General features: G+C 46.0%; 1 protein-coding gene across 1 annotated transcript in view; it reads left to right on the top strand.

Annotated features, from left to right (window-relative positions):
* LOC306932174 (protocadherin Fat 3-like) overlaps positions 1–8442 on the top strand; it is a gene marked incomplete at its 5' end in the record, with an annotated part of 118947 nt that extends 110505 nt beyond the window's left edge. Inside the window, 3 exons of the mRNA XM_079513872.1 lie at positions 2608–2667; positions 4464–4502; positions 6916–8442. Of these exons, the coding sequence (XP_079369998.1) occupies positions 2608–2667; positions 4464–4502; positions 6916–7670 (854 nt within the window). The 3' untranslated portion in view covers positions 7671–8442. The remainder of the gene's footprint in view (positions 1–2607; positions 2668–4463; positions 4503–6915) is intronic.
* Positions 8443–10479: the final 2037 nt, after the last annotated feature.

The raw sequence follows: 10479 nt of genomic DNA on the forward strand, positions 1-10479 counted from the left end.
GCAGTGAAATGTGTTCTCCACATTTGACCCATCTCTTAGGCCTCACTCACACCTTCGCATCTAGCATACAACATTGTTGGATGCTAGATGTAAACAAAGGGTAAGTGTCATGGCCGCCCCAATGCATTTCCAATGGAAGTCACATGGTTTGACACAACATTTTTGTTCTGCGGCTTTCGGCTGTGTTTCGACTGCCCCCCCTCCCCCTCATACAACAAAAATGTTGTGTCAAACCATGTGACTCCCATTGGAAATGAATTGCGAGCTTGCATCAGTAAACAAGTCTCATGCATCAGCTATACAACAATCTGTTGTGACCGTGTGAGTGAAGCCTTAGAGTGGTGAGCCATAGCCATGCCAATCATTTGTAGTTGATCTTACACCGCACAATCCGACCCTTGATGCTGAGTGCCAAACAGGGAGGCACTGGGTCCCATTTTTACAGTCTTTGGTATGACCACTCCAGGGCAGACAGTCTAACCACAAGGCCACTGAGCCTGATTCATACCATAGTACGACAGCAGCAGCGCATGCTGAAAATGCCCCACCTACAGTACTACAAGCTTTCACATGTTGTGAGCTTGTAGGTCGGATATTGTCACCCACACGATGCCATCGTGCGACCGGACACAAATTAGGCATTATGCGAATTTAAAAAAAGTAAAAAAAAAATATATATATAATTAAAACTAAGGATAACACAGCCGTGCAACCAATGATAAATGTGTCAGTCCCAGGTTATACACCCCGCAGGATGTGTTTGCTTGCACTGAGACTGCTTTGCAATGCAATTGAAATAAGGAAAGACATTTTTATTATTATTATGTATTTTTGTTTTCTTTTGTTTTTCGAGCAAGCGCAACCAAATCATCATTCTTCTGTTTCCCTTTACATATGCTCCCATTTGCTGCTCATGTGCTGCTTATTATATGTATGCCGGTTATGTGACAAGTATTGTTATTTGTTTGTTGTTCACATGAAATGTGTTGCTCTTCTTCTTTAGCCTTCCATTTTCATACAGGCTATGTAATTATGTGTCATTGTGATGTTATGACAACCACCCCAGGATAGCGTAATATATATTGTTTGGCTGATTGCTGCTTTATGATGTGGTGGTGTTTTGTGGTTGTGGCTTATCGTGCTGGAGTTGTGTATGCGGTTATATGCATATTCACACTTGTGTGTGTTTTTCTTTTTCGTTTGTTTTTTATTATTTTTATTCTGTATATGCTTCTTTCAGCATTCATTCAGTCATTCTTAAAATATATGCATTTTTTTCTCATAATCATCAGAGTACATAATTGAATAAATTATGTAATGGCCCAACAACCATATTAACATGTTATATACTGTATACATGTTATCATGTTATGCTTCATTGGCCAAACTTTGATTGGTGTCAGCAGCTGAAAAGTGTAGAATTACCCTGTGTTCATTATTCTATTAATTAATGTTTATTTTCTTTGCATTCTATTTTACTTTGGATTTGTGTAAGGATAATCGTTTTAATCTCTGTTCACTTTAATGTTTCATATTGTTAACATTATGATAGTTACAGTAGCCTACATGCATACATGCAATACAGACTTCTAAATGAAGCTAGAAGGATTGATACTCCCCCTATTTTCTACTTTGTTGTACTGCCGTGATGTTCAATGAAAACCTTTCAACTGAAAACTGTTTGGTTTTGGTGTGTTGGAAATCAGGTAGTTTCATTGAGCAGCACAGGCGTGTGACAGAGTGTAAATGGGGGTTTCACAGACACACTGGGGGTGTGTCTGTGGGTGTGTCTAACAAAGGTACCTATGGGTTCTATTCAGAACCCATAGAGACCATTTTGAGATTGAGGAACAAACATACGGGACTCCACTGTAGGCTTTATGTAGTCTCGCATAGCCAGACAACTATTCCACAATCTCTCAATGTTATATATAGAGTCTGGACTCTGGAACTACACATCCCGAAATCAGAGCATGAATTGCTGGCATTTCGGTTCACGAAAATATATTTTAAAATATCTTTATTTTTTATATTTTTATATTGCCATTTCTGATGGCAGAAAGCTACATTATGCTTAGACGATTTTGATTCGTATTACGATACAGTTGCGCGACTGTGGAGACTAAAACGGAAGTGGGGGAAGGAGGCTTGGGAGGCATACTATGGTCCGACGGAGCATTGGTTCGATATGCGTCCGCACCTCGGACTAGCGCCTGCTCCCGTGCTTGCGGTTATGGTTAGGTTAGGGGTTAGGGGTATCGGATCAATGAATCGTCGGACCAAACACATGTACCCAGGAGACTTCACTTCCGCTCAGAGTTTCAGAGCTTCCGTTGCTCCAGACTGTATGATCCGTTCAAGCATTTGAAAATTGCAGGAGGCAACAGTCTGGCCACACGAGACTAGGCTCTATGCAACGCTAATAGAGCGTCGCAGTCCCGCCCCCTACCATGGCCCAGGAAATGAACGGAGAATCATTTCCTGGGCCATGGTAGGGGGCGGGACTGCGACGCTCTATAGAAGCGATGGGGGCCAGAGCGCCGTACAGGGCGTCTATCATTCTGCTGACATGTATTTGAAAACTTGTCTCCTTCTTCTCTCTACAAGCCTCCATAGTGACCGTCATTCGACTGGTCAATGATGCTGTCGACACAATTGAAAATGAAGGTACCATGTTTCATCCTCATTTCCTCTATACAATCTCCTCTTTCTCTCTCTATTATCTCCAACTATTTCCACCACACTTTTTATGGCAGTGCTGTGATGGAAGCTATAGTAGCAATGAATGACCATATCCTCTCAAGGCAAAATGGCTGACTTGTATGCTACTTTGTATATGCTCTCTTCAGTCACATTAATTATAGCCACAGACGTGTATGTTGTTATGTTGTGATGGCTATATTGCGTTCGGTCTATAGATATATATATTTCAGTTTATACAAAGCTCCCAACACTGTACATGCATCATGGCCGACATTAGCTCCCAACGCTGTACAAAGTGTACATGCATCATGGCCGACATTAGCTCCCAACGCTGTACATGCATCATGGACGACATTAGCTCCCAACGCTGTACAAAGTGTACATGCATCATGGACGACATTAGCTCCCAACGCTGTACAAAGTGCACATGCATCATGGCCGACATTAGCTCCCAACGCTGTACAAAGTGTACATGCATCATGGCCGACATTAGCTCCCAACGCTGTACAAAGTGTACATGCATCATGGCCGACATTTAGAGACAACAAACGAGAGGGGGCAATACATTACTCTTCTCAGGATAATCCCAGAACCATCGCACGCACGCACGCACGCACGCACGCACGCACGCACGCACGCACGCACACACACACACACACACACACACACACACACACACACACACTACTCGTAGCACTGGTAGCACTGGTATGCTGGGGGGGTTACAGCTGTAGATCAGTGTAGCCATTGCAGCTTAAGGGAGGCCTGCAGGCTCTGCTAGGAGTTTCCTCTTAGGAAACATGCCAAGGGATCAAGGCAAAGGTTTGGTTTGAGACCCTCCACCATGAGCCCTAACACAGGGGATGCCCGTCACTTTCTGGCTTGAGCTCATGAAGCTCACACCTGTTTGGCCTCCCTCAAGCGCCTCCACAGAGTTCAACCTGATACCTTATACTGTACTTAGTTGCACGTGCTAAAAATAGCTATTTTTCTGTGCGCGACAGCAGCGTGTGGCACGGCTATAAGTATGAATCACATCAGGCCTTACAGCAAATGGGCTCTATGCACACATACTAAGAAATAACTCCTCCTACTTCCGGACCGCATCCCTACTTCCTTCACAGGTGTTACCGAGGATACTAACGAAGGCTCTGTTCCATTTAGTGTACAGTGGTTCTCAAACTATTTAATTTCAAGGACCCCCATAACTCTGAGAGTGTACGAATGGAACACACCCAAAAGGGGCCATTTGGAACCCACTCAAGGACACTTCTGGTGTACGTAGCAAAAGTGTTTCCAGTGAGCCAACACGCACAATACGATATTACCGTTAAAATGTCATATTCTATATTTTAAGTGTTGCAACATTGAAAACTAAACATTATTCAAAAAACCAAGTCAATATGCTATTCCCACACTTGTTTTTTGATATTCTACAGTAAGTGTAGCGACAATGAAAACTACAGTAGCATGGATGGGATGTTGCTGGCTTTAGAAGTGGACGATATATCGATGAATCGACAATATATTGTATATATCGATATATCGCGATACCGTTGCCTTTTTGCGATACTGATATCGCACTCATGTTCATACCTACGATAACGATACAATAACGACATATTGTGCAGCCTTAGCGTGTGTGCATAGAGCCCATCGGATGCACTCACTCGATATATTTGCCGTGTCCCGCTGACAAAACGCTTTAATAATATGCACACTAAAGCGCTTTCTCTGTTTTGCTATCTTCCACCTGACAGTGTCAGTCATGGACCAAGGTCAGTCGACCTACAACAGAGGTGATTCTCTCCCTCTTCTTCTCCTTTTTTCCCCTTTTCCTTCCCGTCTCTTTTCCTTCTTGCCTTTCTCCATCTTAATTAATCGTTTCCACATTACTTATTTTTATCACCGTCCTCTACCCCCACCCCCACCCCCCCACCCCATCCCTCCTCAGTTCAAGTGTAAGTGTGTGTGTGTGTGTGTGTGTGTGTGTGTGTGTGTGTGTGTGTGTGTGTGTGAGAGAGGGGGGGGGGCTTGGTATTTGTGTAGAGTGTATTTGTGATCCAGTGTGAGTGATTGAGTGTCCAACACGGCGCCCGTAGCATGTCGCCCTTCATGTCGTTGTGTTGAGCTGAGTCAGCAACCCCGCAGCTTGTCCTCCCTGGAAACCAAACCACCTTGTGTGTCGCTGAGGAGGGGGAAGTGACCCTTTGATCCCTGCCTCTCCTCCTCCTCCTCCTCTTCCTCTCCCTCTCCCTCTCCCTCCTCCTCCTCCTCCAGTTCTGGCCACCTCTACACAACGCACATTGTGTTTGCTCTTGCCTGCTGCCGCTGACACGAGGACACCCTGAGCCTCTCAACAACCATTTGTTTTGTGACATGTATTTATTTTATGTTTTAACCCGAGTGCTGGTTTTCGTGCCGTTTTGTTTTCCCTTTGTGGAGCACTGACTTGTGTATGACTTGTGTTTTGAGCTGCGACGACACTAATCTGTTATTAATCTTTTTTTCAGCGCCACATCAGTATTCTGTTTTGTTTTCATGTGCCGCATGACCATGCATTCTTACGTTTAGTTTTGATTTGATTACATATTTTTGTTGTTGCTGTTGCATCTTCACTCACAGCTTTTTTTTTTTTGTTAAATGTGCTTTTGTTAATACTGTGTATATGGAGTTCCACTGAGCTGTGTTTGGTGTCTAATCATATGATCCTATTATCCAGTGGTCTTTGATCTCCCACAACATAGCCTGGCTCTTCTAATTCCCAATGAAGCTCAGCATGCTGCTGTCACCCCCTCCTCCTCCTCCCCCAAACCTCACAGCACCCCTTCTGTTCTGTGCATGTTGCAACCCCAATGAGAAATAAACACACAAATCTAACATATTCCCAAATACAGGTTTTTTTTGGTGTTGTTGTGCTTTACCTTCAAGACCTGTATATTGTCCCTGAGCATGACTTGTGTATTTTGCAGTAGTAGTCCACAGGCATGTGTAGTGGACCACCACGAGCATACCGTATAGAACGTCGCAGTCCCGGCAGCTTTCAGAAAGACGAGCCGCCCGGAAGAGAATTTCACATTATTTTTCCCATAGACGTTTCAGAAAGTATTTATTTAAAGACTTTAACCCATTTTGGGCGGGAACCCCTTTTGGTGTTAGCATTATGTTATGCTTTAGCTATTAAAAAATAGCAGATCTACAAGCTCATAGCGCGCCAGTCGGTGGCGTGCTATGAGCTTGTAGGTCTGCTATTTTTGAAAAATCGAAGAACGACTGACATAGATAGCTTTTTCAGAAAACTGTCAGGATGTAGAAGACATTTTTAGAATCTGATCTCAGGTCAGATCTCAGGTCAGCCAACTCGGCTCCTGACAAATCATGACAATAAACAAAATATTTTGGGCCGAACAAATAATTATAAAGAAGGAAAAAAAAGGGAACGGTACAACACTTTTTTTCTTCCGTTTTTCTTCTTTCTAATTATTTGTTATTTGTAAAAAAATGGTGTTTATTGTCATTGGTTTAAAGGTCTTTAAATAAATACTTTCTGAAATGGGACAAATGAACGGGGAATTATCTTTCGGGGCCGCTCGTCGTTCTGAAAGGGGGCGGGACTGCGACACTCTATAGCGGTTTGAGTTTAACCATGCAACATGTCTGTCAGTCTGTGTGAGTAAAGGTCATTACACACCGGCAAATTAGCGATGTGGCGAATAAACGACCCGAAAATGCGAAATATTTGGCCCGGCGTATTTTGCCTATACACATCTAAAGGCGACGCGTATATGCGATTATTCACCACTGCTCTCCTCCTCGTGTTTCTGATTATTCGCCACTCCTGCTTCTCTATAAAGTCGTCGCAGTGCTGCGGGCCGGCTGCTGCTCTGTTCACAATCACGGCAGGTGGGCTACGTTCACTACTGTATACAGTATGCCGCTGTGTATAGACCAAAACGCAGTTTGGGGTGCATTTTGATTGGTCAGAGGTGTAACATTCGCCAGCGAATGTCCGCAAAATTCGACAGCAGAACGAAAAAATAACAGACGCATTTTTGCTCCGTGGAAATTCATTGCTGATGATTTTTTTTAAGCAAATTATTCACGTCGAAAATTCGGCCCCCGGCGTGTATAAAGACCTTTAGAGCCGCTCTCACATAAACATAAACCCACAGGAACTGACTCCCCCTGTTTCCCCCTCCCCTCGCTCCACAGCATACCACTGGGACACGTCGGACTGGATGCCCAGCACCAGGCTACCGAACATCGAGGAGATGCCCGGGTACGAGGCCAGTCCCGGGGCCGGTGGGGGCGGAGGTGGGGCCGAGGTGTCGTCTCATGGGGGCTCCGCCGCCCCGCCCCGTCTGGGAGGCAGCGCCAGGGAGCTGGAGTCGGACTACTACCTGGGCGGCTACGACATCGACAGCGACTACCCTCCTCCCCATGACGAGGAGGAGTTCCTGAGCCACCACGACCAGCTGCCCCCGCCTCTGCCCGCCGCATGCGGCGAGGACTACGTGGAGCACTACGAACCCCTGGGTTCCGCCGCCGCGGCCGCCGGGGGGCAGCCCGTCTCCAAGGAGAGCACTCTGAGCAGCGGGAGCGCGGGGGGGCGCTGCCACCCGGCCGCCAGGCCTCACTTCCACCCCAGCCAGTACCTGCCCCCCCACCAGCTGCCCCTGGGAGAGACCCTGGGGGGGCCTGGTGGTGGCGACGTCCCCCTAGGGGAGGAGTGTAGCACTTTTGTGGGAGGAGGGGCGGTCACGCCGGGAAGCGGCGACACGGACAACGACAATGTGTCGCTGAACATGAGGATGTCGGTCGGCGCCGTGTCGTCGGCCTCCGACGTGTCGGCGCCGAGCGGGTTCGACGACTCATCGGAACCGGGCGGCAGTGACTTTGACAGCATGGACGAGCTCCGTCTGGGGGTGACCATTATTGTGGATTCACAGCAACAGACGGAAGTGTGACTTTCCCCCAAAACAAAACAATAATACCCTGAGAGACAGACTTGCAGGGGATGGGGTTTTTTGGGTCGATTTGATGAGCCACGAGGGCAGCGAGACACGGAGTAAACAGTGGAGCACAAACGGCAATGGATGCAAACAGATGTCACGTCAAGGAGAGAGGAACCCTTTGTTTTTACAGACAGCCACTGCTGTTTTGGGAAGCTGTGAACGCACAGGCACACACACCTTAATTAAGAAGTATAAAATACCCCCATGTACTGTGGGCACTTCTGTTAAAACCACAAGCCCCACGCCCCTGTTTCAAGCACTATCTTCCACAATTGTTGTTCTCTGCAATGAAAGCAAGTCGTAGTGGAACACCACACGTGAAGCTTGTGTGCGGACCCTAGCTAGCAGCTAGCAGCTAGCAGCTAGAAGAGATAAGTGTCCTTCCTTGTGCTTAGGGAGGTGTTGTTGGTGTACTAGATATGCCATGCAAGTATGTATAGAATCAGATCGAGAATGTGAATGAGAAAGACTAACCAAAAAGAAAAAAGAGAGAAAAAGGTTAAAGTGAAGAGGTATGGTAAAGAATGTAATGAATAAAGGAATGATGAAGGTTAGGAAAAAGAGGACAATCATGTAACTGAAAGGTCAGTATACTGTGAAAGACTCTCCCTGTTGAAAAGTAATAGGATGTTTTGCTAGACTTGCCACAACAAAGCTCTCCTCTCTTGCTGGAGGTCCACAGAGGCTCAAAGGACCACTTACTCAATTAAAAGACACAATTTCCCTTTTGTTTTATTTTAGGTTTATTTCATTATTTCTAAACCACACCCAACTCAAACTTGACGACATACTATGTGGCCGAATGCAGCAACTAGATGGTCATTGATTTTTTTATTTTTTTTAGCATTTTTTCACATATGAAAGTAGAGGATCAGAGCTGCACAATAAGGTGTCACTTGCTTAAGGCCTTTTCAGATGCGGAGCGACTGACACGCCTAGTAACTCATGTCCAGTGAGAGGCGTGCGTTTATTTTGGACGGGCGGCGGGGAAGTCGAGGGACGATTACGTGAGCGTATTTTTCATGGGGCGCGGTCCCGGAGAAAATTGTCGCGCGCGTGCTCGTTTCGTGCACACGCCGACGGGCGACTATAGACCTGGATTGTGGTGAGCTTTTTGAAAGATGTTTTTAATGAAACGCATCCCGCGCACCCCTCGTGTGCAGACCTGGAGCAGTCCTGTCACTGACCTAATGCGACAACGTCTGCGACACTGGCTGTGCCCGTCTGAAAGGACCTTTAGACTGACTCAACCGTACAGCTTACGGTACAGTTTACGGTACAGTTTACGGTACAGCTTACGGTACAGCTTATGGTACAGTTTACGGTACAGCTTACGGTACAGCTTACGGTACAGTTTACGGTACAGCTTACGGTACAGCTTATGGTACAGTTTACGGTACAGTTTACGGTACAGCTTGCGGTACAGTTTACGGTAGAGCTTACGGTACAGTTTACGGTACAGCTTACGGTACAGTTTACGGTACAGTTTACGGTACAGCTTACGCTACAGTTTACGGTACAGCTTACGGTACAGCTTACGGTACAGTTTACGGTACAGTTTACGGTACAGCTTACGCTACAGTTTACGGTACAGCTTACGGTACAGTTTACGGTACAGCTTACGGTACAGCTTATGGTACAGCTTACGGTACAGTTTACGGTACAGCTTACGGTACAGTTTACGGTACAGCTTACGGTACAGTTTACGGTACAGCTTACGGTACAGTTTACGGTACAGCTTACGGTACAGCTTACACCAGTGCCCAGGGTGAATGCAGCCCAAAGCTGGTGGTAAACTCCATCTGAGGCTAAATACAGGCAGCTCAAAAATACATAGTATCTGGAAAAATAATTTATGCCTTTAACCCATTTAGGCCTGAAAAAGAAGTCTTCTGAAAGAATATATATTCAAAGATTTGTGCCGCATTTTCACGATTTTTCAAAAAATAGCAGACCTACAAGCTCGTAGCGCGCCACTCGGTGGCGCGCTATGAGCTTGTAGATCTGCTTTTTTTCAATAGCTAAAGTATAACATAATGCTTAGTTAAAACACCGAAAGGGGTTCCCGTCCAGAATGGGTTTTAAATCATATGTTTATTTAATACTTCTCTGGTGGATTTGCGCCTACAGCATTTCATTTGAATCGTGCAATTGCTTTGGTTGGCTGGTGTCGATCACGTGACCACGCGACGTGATGACTGCAGCGCTCGCCCAGGCTGTGAGAGGTATTGTTCCAAAACCGGGGTTACTTTGATGACCTGTTTTAACTTGTAAAGTCACTCATTATGGGTATAGAGGACATGGGAACTTGCATGAATTGCCCAGGAGACCATAGACCTGCCAACTTTGGAGGTCCTGAACTCCCTCTATAAAGAAAAAAAAAAAACTCCCCCAAAAGAACACCCTCGGAAAGTGCCAACAAATGTGCAGTCACATCCAACCTAGCGGACGTTGAAGGTGAAGCCGAACTTGCCATCTAAGGAAATACAGATTCCCTTAAAACAAATTGAAAAAAGGCCCACGTCACCATTCGCCTAGTGATGTGCAGATACTCCAGTAGGTGAGCCTCAGCCCTCGCTGGTAGATCTTCTATTTGAGTGCATGTGTTTGGTCCGACTAGTCATTGGTCCGAAACACGACAACCCACCTCAAACCCTAACCTAACCATAACCGCAAGCACGGGAGCAGGCGCTAGTCTGAGGTGCGGACACATGTCGAACCAATGCTCCGTCGGACCATAGTATGCCTCCCCTTCTATTTT

The sequence above is a fragment of the Electrona antarctica genome (assembly GCF_951216825.1).
Source record: "Electrona antarctica genome assembly, chromosome: 11".
Lineage (NCBI taxonomy): Eukaryota > Metazoa > Chordata > Actinopteri > Myctophiformes > Myctophidae > Electrona > Electrona antarctica.